Source organism: Phaenicophaeus curvirostris, chromosome 6 (assembly GCF_032191515.1).
Source record: "Phaenicophaeus curvirostris isolate KB17595 chromosome 6, BPBGC_Pcur_1.0, whole genome shotgun sequence".
NCBI lineage: Eukaryota > Metazoa > Chordata > Aves > Cuculiformes > Cuculidae > Phaenicophaeus > Phaenicophaeus curvirostris.
Genome location: NC_091397.1, coordinates 5,404,267 through 5,430,425, shown reverse-complemented (window position 1 = coordinate 5,430,425; position 26,159 = coordinate 5,404,267). Strand labels below are relative to the sequence as shown.

General features: G+C 44.0%; 1 protein-coding gene across 1 annotated transcript in view; it reads right to left on the bottom strand.

Moving 5' to 3' along the window:
- OXSR1 (oxidative stress responsive kinase 1) overlaps positions 1–26,159 on the bottom strand; it is a 105,124-nt gene that overhangs the window by 66,775 nt on the left and 12,190 nt on the right. Inside the window, exons 2-3 of the mRNA XM_069859245.1 lie at positions 15,501–15,613; positions 2,818–2,926 (exon numbers count right to left, since the gene is read on the bottom strand). Coding sequence (XP_069715346.1) covers positions 2,818–2,926; positions 15,501–15,613 — 222 coding nt within the window. The remainder of the gene's footprint in view (positions 1–2,817; positions 2,927–15,500; positions 15,614–26,159) is intronic.

The following is a 26,159-nucleotide window of genomic DNA, read 5'->3' as shown; positions in this document are numbered from 1 at the left end:
TGAAGCAACCTTTGAGTGCACTGGCTGGCTGCTCAGACGAACAAGGCACTGTTGTCAGACAATAATGCTTTACAGATTTTCCCTCCAAGACACTGCTAAAACACTTGCATGTATGACTGGGCTAAGACTGCAACAAAATGACTACAACCAGAAAATTAAATTTCATTTACAACAACAAAAAGGCTTGCATTACAGATCAGTCTGTCTTCTGGGCTGTTCAGCAAAGTAATAAGGTCAGGGCAGGCAGGCTGAAATTAAAACTAGTTTCAACCTCAAAACGCATGTCCACAAACACTGACACTGATGGAAGAGAAGCAATAAGATCCTGAACTTCTACCCAGAAGAAATTCTTAAGTACAAAAGCCACGATCAAGACAGAGAATGGACGTCAAAACAGATTTGATAAATGTTTACTGGGATATACAAACGTCAGTCCATGCTTGCTCTCTGAAGAGTTAGGTGGAATAAAAGAGCTTGCCTGCACCCTGTTTGTTTCGGGTTTTTCTCCTTTCTGGTTTATAAAAACAGCTCAAAGGTTTTTCCTGTTGAGAAACTCTGATCGTTATTTTTCCCACTGGATAAGAGATGACTACTAAAGTAGCCAATTTGTTACTGATAAGAAGTAAGCTGAAAGGAATAAGATGCAATTTTTGAAGTGTCTCCTTACGTAAATCACTCAGCCTAAAAACAACTGGAAATAGTCTCATTAGAAGTGAATAAGAAAGCTCTTCAGTCAGAAGGCTCCAATACACAAGTTTCTTCACCCATTCTCAAGACTGTCCTGTAGAATTTGCCTACAAGATCTAAAACAAGATTTCAGAAGCACAGTCATGAAAAAAAAGTGAAAACAGCTGAAAAATACCTCTGAAGCAAGCACATGCACATTGAGTTTCTCATCAACCAACACCCCTAAATCCTCCTCTTCAAGGCTGCTCTCAATCCATTCTCTGCCCAGTCTGTAATTTTGCTTGGGATTGCCTCGACCCATTTGTATGGATTAGGGTCCACAACCCTAATCCACAAAGAGTGTGATTTTCTTCCAGCTTTACACAAAAATGAGGACAAACAGAAGTAACATTTGGAATTCAAGGAGGATCCTAATCCTGATTTAGTACTGACAGAAAACCGCTGTGAAAATACTAGCTAATACAGCTGTACATTTTCTTCTAAGAGGTTGCGTACTCCCCTGTCAAATGCCAAGAACATTCCTGCTGCCTCTCCTGAACCCCTGAAATGCCATTTCCTCATATTGGGGAAACCTTCCCATAGATACACTTCTATATACACAAAAAAGCTACTTGCTAAACTGGCAGGAGATTTTTTTCTACTCACAAACAGCAATTGTGTCTTTAATGACCTGTTAGGTGTCCCTCCAAGAAGAGGGAGGGTATTGCTTAATGACACATGAGACATTAAAAACCCTTTAAGACAGACTTAAGTTGGCGTGAAATTTGATCGTCCTCAAGAGAGCTGCTAAGTTCTCTAAAGAAGATCTTCAAAGACACACGTTTTATGGTTATTCTCGAGCTCTTGGGGAAAACGCCAACAGGTTTAGCCAGATTTTTCCACATCATCTTCTGGCATTTTACAGTCCTCAGTATTAAGCCAATAACAGAGAAGCCAAGACATTTTATATTAAAAGCAAGAAAATAGTTCGGCTTTTTTCAGCTTTCATTTGCTCTTCACTAAGATGCCAGGAAAATCAAGTCCTCCTAAAGACATGCCTAAAACTTGAAAACAGTTCTCCACGCTGTCACCTAGAACTTGATTCCCTTTCTTGTCTCAACTGTAACTGAAACAAGAATCCTGGAAAATTTTATGACATCGAATTATGTATTACTGATAAGAAGTTTTCAAACTCTCTCTCTCTCAGGAAAAAAAAAAAAAAAAAAGGCTGTTTCTCCAGTGTCTGAGAGAATAAATCCAAAGGGGGAAGTTGCCCTGTCTCTGTGTTAAGCAGGTGGAAATTTCAATTTTCCCCAAGTATTCCCATTTATTTTGTCAACTAGAACAAGTGGACAAAGTGATCCAGCTCTGAACAATAACACTATACAAATCAAGCTGCCCCCACATTGATATTTTCCTCCCTTTACAAGGCCAAACATTGACATTAAATGAGTATCTTTGCCCAGAATAGAGGTGATTTGAAGTTTCTCAAAAGGGCAGCCGAAACGTAAGTTAAAATAGCAATAGAATGGCTGGCTACAGGCAAGTCATCAGCACCATGCAGGCCTTCAAGCTGCAAGCGAGAAAAAGGTCAAGGAACCAACTTTGCAAGAGGTGTTGCAATTCTCATGATAAAGCCGGTGGAAATACTTGAGCCCAGTGGAGTTTGCTGCACACTTTGAGTTCAAAAGCTCACCCTAGCGTTGCAGAGCAAGATGTAACTTCTGTTAATATGACCTAAGAAGCCTTTTTTAAGATCCATTTGAGAAGATGACAGTGAGATTTATTTCCTGGAAATTTAGAATGGTTTCCACTATTACACTTGCACTTAAGCTTCTCTTGTCAATGCCTTAAGTCATATGCTGCAGTTTTCAAATACTCAAAAGTGAGTCACTTGGCGAACACATGCAAAATAGTTCTATGAAATACTGTCAAGCATACAAAACAAGAGGGGAAAAAAGCACAGTCATGTAGTTTGGTGTTACTACTGATGTACATAATTCGAGAAGCTATTTCTGAGCTGAATGGGTTGAAGTTAAATATTGTTATTCAAATGTCACACTTGACAAGTGGGAAGCTTTGGAGGAAAGGGTATTATAGGAAGACAACTTTTTCCGTTGCCTTTTAGGGTAAAGAAATTGAACCACTCACCTCCACTAAGTAACTTCATCACCAGCCAAAGCTCATCTTTCACCACAAAGGATGTGTAGTAAGATACAATGTTGGGGTGATGGCACTGACTCATGGCTTGAATTTCTTTCTGTAGAGAAAAACAAAGCATTAGCAGTTGGATCCAATGATTCTTATTCCTGTGGCACAGAAGTTATTTTCCTCAAGACACAAAGAGTGAGCAAAGAAAAAGAATACCTAGAAGCTAAATGTAGAAAATCCAGAAACACTCTTAATGCTCAGCCTAAATCATACTAGGGCCAAAAACTATTTTAGGGTGCTCTTCCTGTCTGTCTAAAAGAAAAAGCTGGCCAAAACAAAAACCTCGGTAAGGGCAAGAAAGTGGTTGAAACCAAAAAAACTGCATGAAGCTACAACAGAATATTCCTGTAGATCCACACCAGTTTGTTACTTAAGACTTTTCAGCACTGATGATTCATTTCTTTTGGTGAGACATTACACAGCAGATGCTTAATCAGTAGAAGACTATTATTTGGATGAGAAAGGGAAATATTTGCCTCTAGGAAAAGAAAGGCCACTTATCCCTAATGTTTCTTCTCAGCAGGAAAGCAGATGGCTTAGCCCAGTCAGGTTGAAGACATACATCTTTTGTCAGAAGATAAAATCATACATCTTTTGTCATTTTGTAGACAGCTACATCTTTTGTCATACTGGAAGAAGAGGGAAACCAGTTTGAGGTTAGAAAGTGACCAGCTACTACAGACGGAGAACATGAAATACATTCAGATATTAAATTGTTCGAGTTTTGAACATGCTTGTTCTTAGATTTGGTTATGGGTTAAGGGTTGAGGTTTTCCAGGTTATGGGGCCAACACCACCTCAGAAAACATGGACCGATTTTTTTCATTATGCAAGCACAAATCAGCAATTTGGACAGAAAGCCTCATAGTTTCTTGATTGTCTGTAGACAAAAGCCATCCATTAAGCCAAGCCTGGCACCCAGCACTACACCCAGCTGGGCCTTTGTGCTTCAGCCAAGCTGGTAGCCTCAGCCAAGCCCCTCAACCTGTCAAGCTGTACCCTCCAGTATCACCCACGACAGACACTCATCTCTGATATCCTGAACTTCTGCTCTGAACTAAGATATTCCTTCACTGAACATGGGGATGCTGCTTACTTTTCAAAGGTTTAATCGCTGCCCAATGTCAGCCTCCTCCTCAAAACACTAACTCAGCCAAGCCCCTAAGCCTAAACACGCAACGGAAGAGGAGAGCAAGGGCTCTTCACACCCTGATCCTTTCCTCCCTCTAAGCACAAGACCTCCTTGGTACTAAGATTCAAAAGGAAGCTCTGAGAAAGACTCAGCCACGTCCAGAGAACCCCACAGACGCAGCACATTCTTCTGCTCATGCACAAAGCTCTGCTTGTGACTGAGCACAGTGTAAAAGCACACTGTTTTCCCTTGGCAAGAGTTTAGCTGGCAATCCTAGCTACAAAGAAACACGCTAATGTTGATTTACCCACTTCAATACCGCTTTTCAGGGAGAAGGTGCATTTGAGGAATCAAACACAACCGGTTCCTCTTTCTGCTTCCCCAGAAGAGGCACCAACTTTCCAGGAAACTGCAATAAGCAGAGTAAAGAACAATCCTGCTAAACAGGAAAAGGTATTTGAAGAGAGGGGAGCAGGCCATTCATCTCAGTATAGCCTACTCATTGACTAAAAACCACTCCATGAAAATAAATACAGCCTGAAACAATATCCTCTTGCTTACTCTGACAGCTCCAACTCCCTTCCTCGCAAACACTCGCTTGTGTCAAGCTACTTTTCAAAAAGGAAATAAATCAGCACCTTTGGAGTTGCCTAATGCCTTTAAGCAAGGTTTCTTTGCAATGCAGAAACACTCTCAACAGACAAAGCTGGAAACAAAAAAAATGTCTTTACTCCCCTGCTTCACATTTCTCCCAGGGCGGGGGTGGGTGGATGGATGGATGGATGGATGGATGGATGGATGGATGGATGGATGGATGGATGGATGGATGGATACCAAAGCCCTGGATAACACAGGTCAGACTCAGTGCCTACTTTGCGACCTCTCATACTCCCTGTGCAAAATCCAGCTGGTTGGGAAGCTCTGGGCTGCTGTCAGTAAATCCACATGCAACACAAGATTCATAGAATCATGGAATTGTAGAACAGTTTGGGCCTTAAGGGACCTTAAAGATCATCCAGTTCCATTCCCCCCACAACAGGCAGGGACACCTTCCACTGGATCAGGCTACTCAAAGCCTCACCCATCCTGCCCTTGAACACCTCCAGGGATGGAGCATCCATGACTTCTCTAGGCAATCTGTGCCAGTGCCTCACCACTCACAACATGAAAGATTTCATCCTAATATCTAACCCAAACCTCCCCTCTTTCACCATAAAATTGTTATCCATAGTCCTACCACCCCACTCCCTTAAAAAAAGCTTTCCTGGAGGCTCCCTTTAAGTATGGGAAAATGCTAGAAAGTTTCCCTGGACTCTTCTCTTCTCAAGGCTGAACAACACCAACTCTCCCAGCCTGTTCTCATATGAGAGGTGCTCCAGTCCTCAGATCGCATTCATGGCCTTCTCTGAACTCACTCTGACAGATTCATGTTCCTTCTGTGCTGAGGAGTCCAGAACTGAACACTACTCCAGGCTGCAGATGAGGTCTCACAAAAGCTGAGTAGAGGAGAAGAATCCTCTCCTTCACCCTGCTGGTCACACTTCTTCTGATGTAGCCCAGGATGCAGTTGGCTTTCTGGGCTGCAAGCGCATATTGCCGGCTCATGCTGATCTTCTCATTCACCAGCACCCACAAATCCTTCTCTTCAGGGCTGCTCTCAATTCATTCTTCACTCAGCCTGGAATTGTGCTTGGGATTGCCCCACTCCAGGTGCAGGAACTTGCACCTGGTCTTGTTGAACATCGTGAGGTTCATTTACACAACCTTTCCAAAACTAAGCTCCTTGAGCTCAAGTCTTAAACTCATTTGCTTATCCTGGGTAAGCAAAAGTCTTTCTGGACTTCCGCAGAGCACTGGGCTGATCCCCTGGTTAAAGGACTGAAAACCTGACACTATCTTGGTCCTTGAGCCTTAAATCAGCATCCAGCCTAAGATTTCAAATTCATTTTACACAATTCTTTTTTCCTTTCAGACGTGCAAGCAAATCCACTTGTCTACCTTCTCTCTGACAATTAAAACCCCCATACACACACAAGCAGCATCAGAGGAAGCAGAGGTGGAAAGAAGCAAGCAGGAGACTGACTGGTTTATCATCCCATCAGCCAGACCTGCCCCAAATCCACCATTCTCAGAAATGATCTAGAGGAGCTGGCTTTATCTTCTTAGCTAGTGCACTCAAAATATTTTCAACCAGTTCCCTGAGAGATAAAGAGAGTAGTACAAGAAATACACACAAACACTGCATGTTTTAGACATATTAGTGTATCCCACTGGAATTGAGGAGACAGAGAGACAAAGCCTGGACCAAGTTTACTTAAGAGCCTAGACTTGCATCAGATCTTTGCCATCTGAGCCGCTCTGTACCACAGCATTTTGCAGGCATTTTGTGACACTTAGTAACTTTTTTCACTATTTTCCACTGTCCTTTATCACAGTTCTGCTCCCTGGGCCAGGAAGCACAGTCTGTCATATGCTTTCGTGCACCATGGGAAAATAAATAATCACAGACCTGATTTATGCAAACACCTCCATCAGCTACTGGATGTGTAACACGGGCAGATGAAACCATTTCTCATAGTGTAGCACAGCTCTGAATAATTAATTGCACCACAGCCCATAATTTCCAGTCTTAGTTCCAGTAAGAAAGAGCAGCAGTCAGGCAGTTGCCCTCTTACCCACAGACATTCATCCCATTTTAAATAGTTTTCTAGGCTCATCTGACACCGGCTACATCAAAGCTTTGCTCCTCTTCACCCCCCCCCAGAGGGTGCCAACATCCTGGAGGCTCAACACATACAATTGTTTTAACTGATCATGGCAAATCACAGCAGGCTTTGCAGTTAAAACGCTTCCTCGCGTAATTGAAACCAAGCCAATTCTGTCATACATGCAACAGCCTGTGCTGCAGCAGCACAAATGTAAGGGGCAAGGGCTGAAAGGTTGTAGCTAAGGCAAGGATCCCAGTCAGGGATCATCAGGGAGCTCTGATCAATGACATACTTACAGAAAGTGGGAGGCAGGAGGGGATAAAATGCAGCAATGGCCCTTCTGTGTGTTGGAAGTGCAGCTTTAATGCTACTCCCAGAGTTTTTCAGAGAGTTCATTGCTCTTCAAATACCACAAAGTCACAGCAGGCAAAGATTTCCTTTCCCTACTTCCTCCCTAACAAGACTGCTATCCCCAAACTGCACACATGAAAAATAATCAAGTTAAAACTGTGCTCTCCTCACTTTTACCAGCAAGAAAACTATAGAATCATTACAGTTGGAAGACCACTACGATTATCTAGTCCAATCGTCAAGACACCACCACTGTGCCTACTAAACCATGTTCCAAGTGCCACCTCTACTTGAGTTTTGAACACATCCAGGGATGGAGATATCAGCACCACCCAGGGCAGCCTCTTGCTACACTCTCCTTTCAGGCAGAATAAGGTTTCCCTTCAGCTTCCTCTTCTCCAGGATGAACAATCCCAGTTCCCTCAGCCACTCCTCAAAACACCTGTGCAGCTCTGTTGCCCTGTATTAGAAGACTCAATAAAAAAAATCGATCAATTTCTACACCTCTCTAATAATGTTAGTGTTAAACATTAGAATTTATTCAGGCTGCTATATATAACTTTTAAGCTAGAAATGTTTTTTTATTCTCCCTCTGCCAACAGTCATGGGTGACTTGACACAGACCCTTCTAACCACTCACAGATCCTGTGGAGGGCAGACAGCTCTTCCATCCAGTTGCTTACACAGACACTCCTCATGCCATACGGCTGAAGTTACAAGACACAGCCTTGCTGCCAATTCCCCTTTTCAGCATCCCTACACCACACTGCCTTCCGCACAGCTATGGAAAACAAACTACGGATAAAAACATGCCTAGATGCAGGTGATGGTTTAGAGATGGTTATGTGCTCACCCTGGGCTAGGTATTAACAATATCTGCTCTGTCAAACACCACAAGCACAGACTGGGATCAGCTATAAAGGCCTCCATGCCTTCTATTATGGGTTCTGATGAATGTTTTCAGTACTTCTGCAGCCAACAAAAACAGCATTTTGAGGTTTCTGAAACACTAATAAAACTGCTGTGAAGTATGATTTTGAATCCTAAGAAGCCTCTTAGTCTCCTGTATATCAGACAGACTTCTGGAGATCTAATGGTTTAGAAGGGGATATATTTCCCACTGACACACAACTGAAGTTTGAGTTAAGAGCAGAGATGCAGCCTTACCTGCTATGTATTTAAGCCGCTAGCTGAACTTTTTTACCGGTATTTTCTGCTCACATCATCACCTTCTTCTCTCTGTGTTTATCTCTCCCTAAGGCACGTTTCAAAGACTCTTGCTCTTGAATACAGGAGTGAAAAATCATGCTTTATTTAGTGCTACTTCCTACATGTTGACATGAACTTAAGAGATACAACACAGCAGCAGTCAGCTTTTATGTGGCTACCCACAACTTGAAAGGAATCCAGAAAGCTGTCAGCCTGGCTACCCTATTCGAAGACAGTCATGACCAAAAGAGAACTGGAGAGGCAAAGCACGCTTAGGGGGGAAATCAAAGCAGGTCAGATGGTATCTTCCCCCTTGAATACCAATGCTCCAACTACAGTTGGCAAAGAGCTCTGCTGAAATCTCAAGGCACAAAGCATTAAAGCTCCTCTTCATCCTTTAAAAGCAGGATTTATTGCTCTGGTCCTACAGGCACCCATAACTGCTCACATTTTGCTCCAAGTGAAATTCTAGTGGTTTAACTAAAAGACTGTAAAATTGAGAATATTTATTCCCCTTTCTAAACTTCAGCATAAAAAAAAAAAAATCCACTCTACCACAACCAGCTTGAGAAGCATTTTCTGAAGGAGATGGGGAAAGAGCACAGAGCTCAAAAATCAGGCATTATGATCCAGCTTCCATGTACAGATTATCCAGTTCAGTTCCTTACTTGAAGATGTAGCTACAGGAGATATTTCACAGAATCACAAAATGCTTTGGGTTGAAGGGAATTTAAAGATCATCCAGTTCCACCCAACACCCCCTGCCATGGGCTGGGACACCAACCCAGCCTCAAACACCTCCAGGGATGGCGCATCCACGACTTCTCTGGGCAACCCATGCCAGTGCCTCACCACCCTCTCAGCAGAAAATTTCTTCTTCATGTTTAATCTAAATCTTCCGTCTTTCAGCTTAAAACCATTCCCCCAGTCCTATCCCTGCACTCCCTGATAACGAGCCCCTCCTCAGCTTTCCTGGAGGCCCCCTTGAAGTACTGGAAGGCTGCTATAAGATCTCTCTGGAGCCTTCTCTTCTCTAGGCTAACAATCCCAACTGTCACGCTAGTTGCATATTGAATATCAGTGACAAGATACCAAAGTATGACAATGTTGAAATTGTTATAGCAGAACAATTCCTACATCTGCATATTTTCTTGGTTTCAGCCACAAAACAAACAGGCAAGTGACTGACTCATCAGATACAAGGGAAGCCAGCTTTACCCACTCTGCAAACTAACACATCACTGACCCTTACAGTTGTTCAGATCAATACCCAGTGTTTGGAGCTCAACAATGCCTTAAGTTCATGATTAGTCCACACAGTCAATTGCAAACTCTACAAAGTTATTTATATGCACCATCTCATGCACATCCAGTCCAATTCTACATTCAGGATTTCACCCATCATTAATCATGACTTTTACACTAAACTTCACCAAATAAAAAAAAACAAAACTTCAACCATAGTAATTAAGATTTCTGTTGTTGCTGCTTTGCGAAACAATGGAACAAGCTGTACTCAGTTTAGGTTGAAGTCTGTAAAGTTGCAATCCCATCATGCAAGGAACACATGACACAGTATATCCAATAACCACGCAGAAGCCACCTATTATCAGACTCTCTGGCACTGACACTTGGTGACTTTTTTCCCCCTGGAGCAAGAGTAAAGGTCCTCAGGACTGGAAATGGAATTATAACGGCAATTCCCATAAGATGACAGGCATGAATGAAATGCCTGTACTGCTTCAACACCAGCAGTTTTTATGGTGCTTTGTTCCCAACATCCTTATAGCCTGGTTAATCCACTTGTAGGAACTACTCTGTCAGATCAAAGCCAGTTCAATATCCTGCGCAAGTCTTCAAAAGAAGGTGCAAAACCCTATAAACAAGCAGTTACACAATTATCTGCCCAGAGGGAAGACTTCTGACTAAGCCTGGACAGTTAACAGTTGGCTCATGCTCTAAACCACGGGAGTTCATAATCCTTTTTTCAAATCCTATCTAATTTAACCTTCTCAACTATAGGTTGATTTATTTCATCTCACACAATGTTTGATCTCTGTATTATTGGCAGCAAGTTTCCCAGGTTAATTCCATGAAATTCAAAAGGACATTTCTTTTTCACTGCAGTTCAAGTTTTTCCCTTGGCTTCCTCAACTGCCCTTTGACCACAACAGTGGAAGAGTAGAACCTTCACTTCATTCCTCTTATGTGTAGATCCATCAGGCTCAGTCCTATCCGTCTCTGGACTAGGAAGAGTCTGGAATCTCTTCCCAGGAGCAGCAACACCATCTCCGGTGCTCCTTCCTGAACCTGTCTCCTATTAAATCAGGAACTGAACCAGCAGCAGTTCTTCCAGCTGGGAAAGCTCGATGTGAAATAACCCACAGCTTACGTTCCCTTTTCTGCCATACACCATTCCTACTAACTGCTAAGCAAACAACCCCCATCACCCACTACTTTCAAAGCATGGAGGAAAAAATATCTGAATGAAAGATAGCTAACTCAGCATTAATTGCTTGAAAATGAAGACAGAGGGAAGATTTAAGGCCATTAATACTAATAATTCTTTAAAACAAGGAAACATTTATAGAAGAACAAAGCTTGAGGCATGGTTATTTCAAGGTAGATGTCACACCGCTGCATTTCAAGGATTTCACTTGTTACTGAGGAGAACAGACCAACACCCATCTTGCTACAACCTCCTCTCAGGTAGTTGTAGACAACAATAAGGTCTCCCCCCACCTCAGCCTACTTTTCTCCAGGCTCAACAACCTCAGTTCCCTGAACCACTTCTCATAAGTCTTGTTCGCCAGCCGCTCCACCAGCTTTGCTACCCTGCCCTGGACAGGCTCCAGCACCTCAATGTCCTTCTGGTAGTGAGGAGCCCAAAACGAAACAGCAGTCTGACTAACACCACCTAACTAAATTCCTGACTAACATCACCTGACTCAGGGGCTGGGCTAGAAAAAGCCTCATCTCTGAACTGCATCACTCTTGCCAATCAATGGCAATTAACACTTCTGCTGAAGAGCTGAATGTCCTTAACTTGGTTTGCCTATGATGTGACAAAATTGGTTGTCCCTCCATTCTCGTACCCTGCAGCAGCAATAAATTAATCCACTGCATTAACCAAGAATGTCACGCAGCATTTACAAAGTGTGCAAGTTACCCCTGACCACCACACAGCTCAGGTGAACACCAAGATGCAAGGATCAAGACCAATACTTTTAACAAGCCAAGACACACCACTTAATCACCCTAAGCAAGGCACCTCCACAAGCTCGGAGATGCTCCCAGATCCCCTGGCACCTGCTGCTATAGAAGCTTAAAGGAAGCTCAAGGCCACTCATCCTTTCAGCCAGTGAGAAAGACACTTATCATGCACTTCCTAACCCCCCTCCAAACTAACCCTCCTCTTCACCCATCCTAAGAAACAGAAACACCAGCCAGCAAGCAGCATGCACATGTTAGAAGTGGCAGAAGAAACAAGTCATAGAATCATAGAATAGTTTGAGCCAGAAGGGACCTCAAAGATCATCCAATTCCAACGCCCCTGCCACGGGCAGGGACACCTTCCATTGGACCAGGCTGCTCAAGGCCCCATCCAACCTGGCCTTGAACACCTCCAGGGAGAAGGCATCTACAACTTCCCTGGACAACCTGTGCCAGTGACTCACCCCCCTCATAATGAAGAATTTCTTCCTAACATCTAGTCTAAATCTTCCCTCTTCCAATTTAAAGCCGTTCCCATTACCACATGCCCCTGTAAAAAGAACCTCCCCAGCTTTCCTGCAGGCCCCCTTCAGGTACTGGAAGGCTACTATAAGGTCTCCCCAAAGCCTGCTCTTCTCCAGCCTGAGCAACCCTAACTCTCTCAGCCTGTCCACATATGGGAGGCGCTTCAGCCCTTGGATCACCTTCATGGCCTTCTCTGGACCTGTTCAAACAGGTTGACTTTCTGGGCTGTGAGCACACACTGCCAGCTCATATTGAGCTTTTCATCAACCAGCACCACCAAGCCCTTCTCCACAGAGCTGCTCTCAATCACGTCTCAATCCACTTGACATATTTCCTTTTGCACTTGCTCCTTAAAAACACTGCAGTCCGCAAGGACTTACATTTATGTTTGTTGGAAGAAAAAAAAAAAACAACAATCCTACAATGACAATTAGTTGCGCAAAAAATGGAATTAGACTGATTGGGTGAATTGCCATGATGGGAGATTAAAGACTGAAAAGCCTGAGAATATTTATTTTGGGGAAGAAACAAATATGAAGACAAGATAAGAAGTAGAGAAGGTGAGAGCACAGAGCAGGGAGCTTCCATTGTTTCAGCTCTCAAGGTGACATCCAATAAACCAATAAATTTAGAAGAAACTCAAGGGAAAACACTTTTTCATACAATGCATCTACTGTGGTGACCACTGCCCAAGGAAACTGCTGCAGCTCAGAACTATCCTCTTCTCCCCTCCACCTCTCCATCATTATAAGTCCATGAATACCTATAATTTTAAAGAGCTCTCAAAAATAATTAAGAGATCGGCTTAAATCTGGATAAGTAAAGCTCAGCTGTTACAGGGCCAGGCAAGAACTTGTTTAGGGAGAGATTATCCCAAAATCGCTCAGAGCTCAATTCTTCCATTTTCCTCTTAATATTGGACACTAATCGCTTACCCGTGCTCCTTAAATCACGTGCAAGTTCTCTAGAGGTGCTACAAACTCTGGGAGCACAACTAAAGACATGGTACAGAAGCTTACTTCAAAGATCAAGCTAAGAATCTGCTTTCCAGGGTATGCAGAAATGGAGAATCACTCACCAAATACCTAAAAAGGAATACCTTAAACTAGGAAAATGAGGAATCAACTGGAGGAGCCAATCAAATTGGCTGGAGCACAGTTTCTCATTAGGTTCCCTCTCCATTTTTGCACAGCCTCCTGGTCTAAGATCTCACTATTAAGGCAGTTATTTTTATAGGACATGTCTAAATTTGCCAGTTGGAGCCATTTAATGCCTACCCTGTTTATAAAATGCTACAAAGCAACTCAAGAAAACCCTGTTTACTGACAAACTTCAAACTCCTGTCTTCCTCACAGACTTTAGGGAACAGTATTTGCTACATGGTATCAAGACATAAGCCTTTAGCTTCACAACAGATCTCTACACAAGCCTACAGAAGGATCTGCACCAGATCTGGTCACAAAAGTGGAAACTCAGGATTGCTGACAAAAGCAATTCACTGCACTCATACCCACGACAAGAAAAACCATTGTGAGGAACAGGTCAGCCAGAGATTCAAAATATGCAATTAGAAGTACTTATCTAAAATTACATGCCAAGTCTCCACAGCAATTCTTTCTGAACCTAACCCTGGAATGGGCAATTACTCAAAGATGAACCATCTCAATGATCACGTTACAACACAACTGAGGCTGAGTAGCAAGGACAAGACACAGAATCACAGAATGGGTTAGGTTGGAAGGGATCTTAAAGATCAGCCAAATTCAACACATCTGCCATAGGCAGTGACACCTTCCACTGGATCAGATTGCTCAAAATCTTATCCACCCTGGCCTTGAACAACTTCAGGGATGGGGCATCCACGACTTCTCTCGGCAACTTGTGTCAGTGCCTCACCACCCTCACAGGAAAACATGTTTTCCTAATATCTCACCTAAATCTCCTGACTTTCGGCTTAAAACCATTATCTCTCATCCTATCCCTGCACTCCCTGATAAAAAGACCCTCTCCAGCTTTCCTACAGGCCCCCTGAAGTACTGCAAGGCTGCTATAAGGTCTCCCCAGAGCCTCCTCTTCTCTAGGCTAAAAGAAGCCCAAGTCTCTCAGCCTGTCCTCATACAGGAGGTACTCCATCCCTCAGATCATCTTCATGAGACAATAAAAGACTTGAAAGAGTACCAAGGGATGGTATCAGGACAAAAAGACTGACTGTGAAAAGGAAAGAGTTCTCAAACTCCTACACCAGCAGGAGCCATAAGAGGATTTGAATGCAGGTCACCTTAAGGAGTCCTACACGCAACCCTTCACAGGTGCACTAAAATGTGACAGCTTGGATGGAGCCTTTCCTCCTCACAAGAGCAGATTTGCAGATACCTATAATGGTAAAAATAGAATTAGTCACTAGATCGAAACTGGAACCATGGTTCAAGTGACTCATTGAAGATCATACAAGTGTAGAGCTAGCCAGGACTCCTGAACTGTGTTCTACTTTCTAACTGCAATCACCAAAATTAAGTGCCTGAGTTAACACTACAGACACTGTCAAGATACAAGTGGAAAGACAGACAGGTAAGATTAAAATAACGTTAGAGAGCTGCTTTAAAAAGCAAGATGGTACAAAGCCGCATCTTCCCATCTGTCCTCAATGCCTGCCAGCTAATACTTACTATGGAAAGATTTACCCAAGAGAGCTTTCTCACCTTTAGTGAAGACGTCTCAATGTGCACAGGAAAGACTAATTCTGTCCAGCTTAAAACCAGGGACCTTCCACATGAGAGGTGAATGTCACAGCTGCTGCACTACAGAAGCACCAGCTCACATACACAGGATGGGAAAGGCAAAGCCCATCAACATACAAGCCAGATGAGACAAAGGAAATTGTTGCCTGCCAGAAGCTGTTTTCAACTGAGAGAACTTCAAGGAAAAAGAGACATAGCAGAAGAAAATGAGAGCTCCAGCTCCTGTCCTGAACTCAGAATTAGTGGGGGTTCCCACACAGCAGCCTGCAATGTGTCAGAATGAACCCTTAGCTGACATCAGTACCAGAAAGAGATTAGCAACAAAATCAGTCTATTCAGTTTTTCTCCTAACAAGTGAAGGAGGTGAGGGGGGTGGGGGGGAAAGAAAAAAAAAAATTGAAGATCTGCAAGAAAGGGAAAAAACACAACCATTCCCTTAAAGATTCTGGAAGCAGGTAGCTCTGGATTCCCCTCAAACTACCGCTGCTTTTGTGGGTACAGCTGAGCTTCACACTTGCACATTAACTCTGTTCAAAACAAAGGGATTATACAAAGTACTTAGCTCTAAACAAACAGCCTGAGTTCTCCAGTACTGTGTCCCGTAACCAGGACATCATAACTGCCTCTCGTGAAGTCAGTCAGGTCCCCTCACCCTCACATCACCTTCAGAAGGGCTGTTTAAGGCACTCAGCAAACAGACATTATGGTAACTGAAATAAAACTCCCCAGACAATCTTGATTGCATACCAGGAGTTCATCCATGCTTGTCTGACACTTCTCAAGATTGATCCGTTTAATTGCCACCTTCTCCTTCTTTGGGATGCAGAAAGCTGCCTGCACCACCGCAGTCGCTCCACTCCCTGTGGGTGAAAAAGAGCAACAATTAGCAACATCTTACAGGACTCCGGCAGAAAGGAAGGGAGGTCAGACAACAAAATTACAAGTGCCAGCTGGAAAACACAGCAGAGCCAGGTGAAAACCAAGTGGAGGCAACCCCACAGCATTCCCCGCTTCAGCTCAGATGCAACACCACGGTACTGGGACAGCCAAATAAAAGGAAGTGGATCGTTATGATCCCTCCCAGGAATCCTCATAGCTCCACAGACAGAAAAAAACTCCAACCCAGACTCCAGCTTATTTCTAACAGAGGAGTGATTCTTCTCCTGTGCAAGGCCATCAAGGTCACCAAGACCTTTAACCTTATTTGTTCACCCAAAGTATCCAAACAAGCCACACTCTACTAACAACACTAATGAGAGTTTTCATATATTTTCATGCACTAATTGCTGTTCTTGTCTCTCCTCACGTTATGCAAAGACACAAGGTATGCTTCATTCTAGCCTAATCAGCTCCAGATCTCATGTAGTACTACACCGCCTCGGCTTCTGGGTTGAAAACCACAGCCAAAGAACATTTACATTCCAACAGGGAATAAAATATCATGTTTTAATGTACAACTGTTCAAACTGCTAGAAGTAGGGATAAGAGTTCTGGATTTAAACCACTCAGTAATATCATATCCTTTGATATCCAAAGGAGTGTGCAACAGTGAGACCTAATCTGGTTGACGTTAAGCCCATACTTTGTTGGGCTCCAGAAATAGTTGCAAGCTTGACATCACATCAACAGGACACCTTGTAACTTTCCTTTCTAATTTTGGTTCCTTGCATTTACATACTTCACAGGAAAGTAATACATTCAAATTAAGAATTTTTTTTTTTTAAGTGGGTAGGATAGGTGGAAAATATCTCAAGAGCTTCTTATTGCCAATCATGGAATCATAGAATGGGTTGGGTTGGAAAAGACCTTAAAGGTCAGCCAGTTCCACATCCCCTGCCACGGGCAGGGACACCTCCCACTGGATCAGGTTGACCAAAGCCTCAAAACTTCAACCAGCCTGGCCTTGAACACCTACAGGGATGGAACAGCCGCAAGTTCTCTGGGGAATCTGTGCCAGTGCCTCACAACACTCACACGAAAAAAATGGGTTCCTTATCTCTCGTGTAAATCTCCCCTTTTATAGCTTAAAACGCTTACCCCTTATCCTACCCCTGCACTCCCTGGTCAACAGCCCCTCACCAGCTTTCCTGTAGCCCCCTGTAAGTACTGGAAGGCTGCTAGAAGGTCTCCCTGGAGCCTTCTCTTCTCCGGGGTAAACATGCCCAACTCTCTCAGCCTGTCCTTGTATGGGAGGTGCTCCAGGCCTCTGACCATCTTTGCATCCCTCCTCTGGACTCACTCTGACAGATCCACGTCCTTCCTGTGCTGAGGGCTTCAGAGCTGGACAATACTGCAGGTGAGGTCTCACAAGAGCAGAGGGGAAATAATTACCTATATAAATACTTAAAAAATGCTATTAAAAACAAATCCACAGCTGTCTTGTTCACTACCCCAGGAATAACTCTTGCGTACATTTGCACTGATGAGAACAGCTATTGTGCATTTTGGAATGACACACCTTTTACCACATTATCCTACTCTTGATGCTACAAAAAACTACTTCCAGATTCTGCAATACAGGTTAAGCACATTTTTGCAAACATTTTTTTTTTAGTACATTGAGATAACAGAGAGGAAAAGCTTTCAACCCCAGCTTCAAACAACGGCTACCAACGCTCCCTATGACCCCCATCAACAGTCTTCTCACAGCAAGTTGTGCCATTCGATGTCACACTCAAATAAAGTGCCAGGCCGGGGAGAGGAGTATGAAATCCAGCCCTCAAAGACACAGGAAAGTGTTCCATCTGAAGTTACACCGAACAAATTATGACGCACAGAACACAAGATGGCAAGGTTGCTAAAGCTGTACTATTTGATAAAGCAAATGGGTTTTGAAGAAGTTCAAGACAGAGGCCATTTATTACTGGGACGCATATTCTTTTTTAGACACTATCCATAGCACAGGGCAAAACAAAGCTATGAAAAGCTTAAGTGGAAGAAGATGACAGCACGTGGGGCAAGGATATTTACAAGGGACTTTGAAGATGACGTTTGAGTGCCATAAGCAGTGTCTTTAGTAAGGACGGAGATGATGGAAGAACCTAAGCAGACATGGAATGGGCTGTCCAGAGAAGTCATGGATGCCCCATCTCTGGAGGTGTTCAAGGCCAGGTTGGATGAGGCTTTGAGCAACCCGATCAGGTGGGATGTATCCCTGCTCGTGGCAGAGGGGTTGGAACTGGATGATCTTTAAGGTCCCTTCTAACCCAAACCACTTTGTCATTTCAATATTTAACAAAACACACTCAGAAAAAGCAAAGGGTGGAGGTTGTGACATCCGAGTCTGGCCAGACTGCCAGAAGCAGGGCTGAAATACACAACATTAAGTACTGGACAAACATCCAAAAAGCAAACCAGACACTCCACATACTCTCCCTGTGGTTGCTTTGCCTTGCAGGCAGCAGGTGCAGAACTCCAACAGGAAAGCAGCAACCTAGCACAGCCGTACTCCCACCCACCAGGAATCCTGGGTTGTGCTGACCCCATTCTTCCCCATCCAGCACCTGCTACTCTAAATTTTTCTGCTGCTTCTTTGAGGGTTAGAAAAAAAAAAAGTGAAAACACACAAAGTGGCTCAAGATAAAGACAGCAGAGCACACAGAAGTGGTGACAAAAGGCAAGAGAAGCAAGTCTGCATTTCCTAGTGTTGCTGGTCTCCCTACAGCAATAGCCTTTGGTTTTTGTTCTGACTTCCAAAACACGTGTGCCTGTATCATTCCTTTGGAAAGAGTCTGATCCCAGAAGAAACACTGCTGCTGACACATTCAAAGCACCAATATTATGATTTGTTTCTTTGGATGTCTTGGTGCATAGTAATAGCTGGAGGGTGAAAACATAAGCCAGATGCTGCAAGAATATAGGACGGTGCACCTCATAGGACTTGCTTGTCACAAATCTTTTCACTCTGCAGTCAGGTTTGCAGTACACAGAATGGTTTGGGTTGGAAGGGACCTTAAAGATCATCCAGTTCCAAATCTTCTGACATGGGCAGGGATACATCCCACCTGATCGGGTAGCTCAAAGCTTCATCCAACCTGGCCTTGAACACCTCCAGGGATGGAGCATCCACAATTTCGCTGGGCAGCCTCACAGGAAAACATTTCCTCCTAATACCTAATCTAAATCTCACCTCTTTCATCTTAAAACCATTACCCCTCGTCCTGTCCTTGCACTCCCTGACAAGGAATCCCTCCCCACCTTTCCTGTAGGCTCCCTTGAAGTACTGGAAGGCTGCTAGAAGGTCTCCCTGGAACCTTCTCTTCTCCAGACTGAACAACTCCAACTCTCTCAGCCTATCCTCATAGGGGAGGCACTCCAACCCTCTGACCACCTTTGTGTCCCTCCTCTGTACTCGTTCCACAAGATTCTTGTTGTCCCTGTGCTGAGGACTCCAACAGGAGTCCTCCAATATAGGATGGTGCACCTCAGAGGACTAGCTTGTCACACAATCATTTTCACTCCTCAGCTAGGTTTGCACAGCATATCTACGTCTCTAAAGTTACCTGTACAGTCATCATGAACACAAGAGGATCTCTGCTCCAAGACTCTGGATACCTCGAGACAGTCCATAGCTTCTGCATATGCTGTTTCCCTCTGCAACATGATGTACCGGGATTTCTGTGTCAGTTAAACCTAGCTGGTGTAAGCATGACTGGCAGAACCGAGTCTTACAATCCAGACAGGATACCACTACTGTAGACCAAATCTTTCACAAGACAGCATTGAGGTCCAGAGGTTTATAGAAGTGACTACACAAAGAATGGCTTTGCATTTTATTATTTTAAGATGTTACTACCAGAAACAAAAGATGCAGACTAATTAAAAGCAGAAGCATGCATGCTAGAGCTCCTTTCCACTCCTCCAGCCTGCCTTATGGATGCTCACTAGGACTTCAGGGCAAAAACTGCTTTTCACTACGTGTTTGGACAATGCCCCAGCCTACAGGGACCTGATCTGTTAGGATGTACGGCATTATTTGAACAGTAATGAAAACCCAAACTAAATCCTTCTGGGCACATGGCAGGGAATCATCCAAACTCAAGACTCCTCCCATTCAATTCCCTGCTGGTTCTACTTCTCTGGCAGCTCTCTTCAGTTCGATCACCACCTGCTCTCCCCGCTCCCCCTTCTCCTGCTAATTCGTCATTTCTTTCAGCTCCTCTGTAGCACTTAATTATAGAGAAACAATGAAATCTCAAAAGCGTATCAAGCAAAGGATTAAGCCAAGCTGCAGCATGATGCGCCACAAGCAAGCTGCTCTTTGGTAGCAACGGCGGCGTGCCATGCTTCGGAGACCAAACAAAGACAGGTTTCCATGCTTCTTTGAAGAGTAGAGAAAACATAGCAACACGGCCACTTCACACTTTGCAGCCATACCGGTTTTTTATGAAATTCCAAGGTGGGAAGAGAAGGAAAGGAGAGAAGCTGCAGCAAGGATGCTAAGCGCGTTGTTAAGTGAAAGCAAGCACGGATAGAGACAACATCAACAGAGGGAAAAATAAAAAGCCTGGCAAGGAAGGGTTTTGTTCGTTTTTGGTTGGGTTTTTTAAGTTTAAGAGCAAGCACCAAATAGGTGGGGAGAGAAGCGATTTCCCTGGCTGCTATGAACAACCTTTAGTAGGAAAAAACACCACAAGAGCAGTTTGGGCTAGGGTGGCACAACTCAAACAAACCAACCCTCCCAGCAGACACATATCGGCTGTGACTGGAGGCAGCTGCAGTCCCGTGCACTGCTCGGCTGCAATGCTGTGGGCAGCATTGGGTTAATGTTCCTGTCCTCAGTTCATGCTTGCTCCTACTTCAAGATACTCTGATCAAGGTCAGTGCAGAGGCTCTTCCTTCCACCTCCCTCTCTCCCTCAAGATCAGCTTTCGGAGAAAATTCGCTCCCTAGTTAATCTCTTCCAGCGTAACAGCTTAGCAAAACAATGAAAACTGGGCACAGCCAAATGCTTGCTGCTTTTTTCCTAAAAAGCAGGATATTGTTTTGTTGAGGGCTGAACAGGGAGGAAAGAGACCCCTGAGTGAGTATTAGGATCTGTTTGATACCCCCTGCTTTTGCCTCTGATACAATTCCAACCCTCAGGATAGCAGCTGCAAAATTCCTGCCTAAGAAGGTCATGACCTGCTTTAGGAAACACTGCCTAAGGAGGAAAATGTACCCTTTCTAACCCTTGCTTCTTTTGTGTTCCTATGATTAAATGGTTCTTTATGAACAAGTCTTATGAGGAGCGGCTGAGAGAGCTGGGGTTGATTAGCCTGGAGAAGAGGAGGCTGAGGAGAGGCCTCATTGCTCTCTACAACTACCTGAAAGGAGGTTGTAGAGAGGAGGGTGCTGGCCTCTTCTCCCAAGAGACAGGGGACGGGACAAGAGGGAATGGCCTCAAGCGCCACCAGGGGAGGTTTAGGCTGGACATTAGGAAAAAATTCTTCACAGAAAGGGTCATTGGGCACTGGAACAGGCTGCCCCGGGAGGTGGTTGATTCACCTTCCCTGGAGGTGTTTAAGGCACGGGTGGATGAGATGCTAAGGGGCATGGTTTAGTGTTTGATAGGAATGGTTGGACTCGATGATCCGGTGGGTCTCTTCCAACCTGGTTATTCTATGATTCTATGAAATAAAACCTACCTCTGAAAGGATAAAAACAATCCAACCCAAAAACTCCCCAGGTACTCAGTTACTGAAGCCCAATTTCCCTAGGTATCTCCTCTGGATCCATGCTTCCTGTACTTTCACAGCTGCCAGGGATCCAGCCTGAATTCCTCCTTAAGCTGAGACAAACTCCGTATAGAAACCCACCACCAGCCTTCAAGGGAGGCCGGGCACCATCTCTTCTGCAGTCACTTGCTCTCACATAACTCAAATGAAGCTTTTTAAAAAAAAGAAGAAAAAACCCTCTGGGATCTCTGTAAAAGTTGATGGAAAGCAATGATTTCAAGGCCATTTGGAGGAGTGGAAAGACAAGGGACTGACCTAAGGACACAGCACATTCAAATACACTTTGTTTCCAAAGATAACTGAACCTCTGCAGCCACATAAGGACATTGCAACTCTCCCAGTATGAGTGGGGTGAATTGCATTGATGCCTCCCTCCTCAGAAAACACAGCTGAAGCCAGAGGTCCTTTTGGCAGAGATACTTGCTTCAGCAATGGGAACAACTGTGCCAAATGGTCACAAGACAAACATCAAATCCTGGCTCTAGAACAGTGTTCACCCACCATGTGCAACAGCTATTCGAAGTATCTACAGAGGAAGAGTGCTCACAAAAGAGTTCTCCAAGCTTTGAATCCACCTCATTACTGGAATACAAATTTCAGGTACCCTGGGAGATCTGAAAATTTCCTTTGAGGTAATCCATTTGTTCACACAGCTGTTTCAACCACAGGGGACATCTTCCATAAAGACTGGTGCTCCAAGACAGTTCTCTTAATGCGGTATCAAATCCTCTCCATAGAGGAAAAACACTTTTCTAGGGGTCAAATGAATGTTACAAGCAATTTAGAGAGGAAGGAACCTTCTGAGGGCTGCAGCCCACTCTCCTGCTGAAAGCAGGGCCAAATCCCAAGTCAGACCTGTTTTTTTCAGCATCAATATCAGTCTATATTTAAATATATTTAACAACAGATACTTGTAGAATGGTTTGGGTTGGAAAGAACCTTAAAGATCATCTGGTTCCAACCACCCAGCCATGAACAGCGACACCTTGCACTGGATCAGGTCATTCAAAGCTTCATCCAATTTGGCCTTGAACACCTACAGGGATGGGGCATCTGTGACTTTTCTGAGAAACTTGTGCCAGTGCCTCACTACCCTCCCAGGAGAGCATTTCTTCCTAACAGCTAATCTAAATCTCCCCTCTTTCAGCTTAAAACCGTTCCCCCTCATCCTATCACTGGACTCCCTGGTAAAGAGCACCTCTTCAACTTTCCTGTAGGCCCCCTTTAAGTACTGCAAGGCTGCTTAAAGGTCTCCCTGGAGCCTTCTCCAGCCTGAACAACCCAAACTCTTTCAGCCTGTCCTTATATGTGAGGTGCTCTAGCCTTCTGATCACCTTCGTAGACCTCCTCTTTCTACAGCCTTTTTGGCTGTTTGACCACCCACACGCTAAAGCTTTTTTTTCACCTCACTATCTAACCAGATCCCTCAACACTGGTCACAAGTATGGTCTTTCACCACACAGCTCCGTAGAGTCCAGTTTCATCTATAACTTCCCACTGGATACCTGAGGACAGCAACACCATCCCCACCAAACCCAGCTCTCCCAGCCTGCCGCATAAGTCATGTAACCAATTCTCCTCCAGCATTAGACCATGCTCAGATGAACACAACCCTGCCCTCTCCTTTCCTCATCCCCCAGCACACACACACGAGCTCTCTATTTTTAAGCAAGATCTGGAATCCATCTCCACTATCTGGAGTGCAGTGCCAGAAAGCCGCTTGTGACACAGGCTCTGTTTATAATTGTGCCCCTGGGTTTTCCTCTTATGAACAATGCACACAAAACACTTCCCTGCAAGGCTCCTCTGGACCAAGCAACTGCTTTCTGGCAGTTTCCAGTATAAAAAGCTAAAACCGCAGAACCATGTCCTGTGGGCTCTGGCACAATCTCTGAAAGGGTTTATCTTGCATCCAGAACAGAAATCACCCATGGTGATCAGCTGCAGAACTAGGAACAGAAGTAGACAGTTTGCTTCACTCCACATCTTTTTATGGGATTACACACCCCATAAATGAGCAATGAAGACCCAGCCATAGAATCTTACATGCACGCGCGCACACACACACACACGGTCTCTTGGGGAAAGTTACACCTCTACTTGCTTCGGCTCATTTGAGGTTTCTGGTGAGAAGGGTTCTCTTGCAAAGAATGAGCCTCTTCTAAAAACAAGCTAGCAAAAAAGCCTACTCAAATTTATAGCCAGCACAGTATGGGGTAAGAATACTCCTTTCCCCAAGTAGGATTCAGTAAGAAGAGTGGAAGATTCAGGAAGAGAGAAGTAATACTGAACCCAACCATAGTTTTTTAAGGCACCTCCCCACCACACATCAAATTCCTACTACAAAACGGAAGATGCAATCTACACTGACAGTTACAAGTGGCATCAATAAAACCAAAGGGAATTTGCAACGGAACTTGGACATATTTCTAGAACTGCCACAGCGGGGACAAAAAAATCTGCTCGCTCATGGAGGAGAAAGCTTTGACAGAAGAGCATTATCTACTCACCCCAATACTGTAGGAAGAGCACCATAAATGTTAACAATGTTAGAAGTGAAGTTACAGCCCTGAATCAGTAGGAAGATTACCTGGGTGCTTCTAGCACTGCTCTGAGCAAACCCAAGCAGCAAGCCAACCCCATATGCTGCTGTTAGAAACACCATAAGCAACAGCAAAACCAGTCCAGGAGAATTCAGTCTGTTTTGTTCCATACCTGGTTGGGAAACCTGTGGGAAACCAAAGCAGCAGAGCAATCCATGGCCAAGGTGACAAAAAAAGGTACAAACTCACAGGAGTGAGCAGATCTCCCCTCCACAGTAACCCAGGGAGTGGAAACACTCCCACAGCTGCACCAACACAGCCACTCTCACTCCCAGATACCCTTCCACCACTTGTTCCTGATATGGATTTACTATGAACAGCAGTTCCCACAGAGAGAAGAACTGGGGTATTAAACTAATTTCCCTGCAAGCTGCAGGGTGACAATACCTTATTTAAATAGGGCAATACCATATAAAATACCTTATTAAATAGGCAATACCCTATTTCAAACCCTGGTAGAGGTAGTAAGAGGCTGGGTTTAATTCTGTGCACCCTCTCTCAACTCCAGTCATACAGGATTTGATCTACAGTGAGGCAGAGAAACCTTGAGTAAAGAAGAGGGAAATGAGTACTTGCTAATACAGCACAGGGAAGAAATAAATCATTATAACAAACAAGCATAAGCAAAGCCAGATCTGCATAGTTGTGAGGAAGCCAATTTTAAAGTCTTTGGGGGGGGTAAGGAAGAAAACCCACAATCCCCACTGCCTGTATATTATAGCATAAGCACATCCTATACATGAAGGCACTCGCACTACACGTGAGCAGTGGTCCTACAGGCAGGCGCAGTAGCTGAATTCTCATATTTACAAGAGGAGCTACCCTCATATTGCTAAGGAAAAGGCTTTAAAAAGAATAGTTCAAGCCTAGTTTAAAGAAATTATTCTAAAACTTCTCATTTCCATGCGGTCAATGCCAAAGCGTCACCCCCTGCTTCAACACAGCACAATTCCTCTTTCAGGCTCACCTTGAGCACTGCCAAGCCCTGTGAACACGTAGCTCAGTCCCAGCCAAAGGTGACTGCACGTGCATTAAAACACAGGTCATGTGCTGGACAACACAGAGAAGGCAATACTTGGAAGGTAATGTATCCAGGTACAGAATTAAGACTTAAATACAAGAGAGTCCTGTTTCGCACCAGCGCATCTGATGACTACAGCCTAGACCTGTTAATGAAAGGACAGGAAGGAAGAACAGGACAAAGCACAGCTATTACTTGTTAAATTCTATGGTTGGTATTTAAATTGCAGGTGCATCTCTTTGTAATGACCTTTGGCCATTTACTGCAGTATCCCCAGAGCTCAAATAGTTTGTGATTCTGTGCAAGCTGCAAGGCCGTCTATTTCAAACTGTTCTCACCCAAGAGGGATTTATGGTGCTAAGACTCAATTATACATTTTCCCCAAAGCCTGAGAATCTTTGCCCAATCATTTTGTGTTACCACCTGCAGTGTCCAACAGACAATATTCCAACATTAATCCAGCATGTTCAAAGGATGTCAGAAAATAAGAACAAGCAGATTTTTGAAATTCAGCTATCAAATCAGAAACACAGCCAAAATATTTGAACTGCACATGAGCTTGCTGGCAGTGAAATATTTACCATCATGACAAGAGCTCTCACAGTTGACACCACCACTGAAAACTACGTATTGTGTTCAGAGCTCAGAGGTTTCTGCCCATGTAAGACAAGGTCCTTCTCAGGACTCCTAATGCTCCATGTACAGTAGAGAATAATCACAAGCACTTCTTTAAACACGTTTCCCCTCCAGCCATACAGAAACACTCAACATTGCGGACCTACTGCCCAAATCTTTAGTTCAGTTCTTAAACACGAAAGGAGGAATATAAACCCATATCCAGCTTCTTTTAAGAGGTCCAATATCCTTTCTGGAGCTAGTCGCAACTGAAGGGCAAGGAGCTGTGTCTGGGTACAGGCTCCATCAAGCTCCATGTTATAAATAAATGAATGATTTATAAGTTCTAGAGACATTTAGCTACTGAAAACTGCAGAACTCAATGACAAGGTTTCTGTAGAAAGGAAGGAGAGTTGTGTAAATTTTCACCCCACCCCTACGCTGCCTTGTT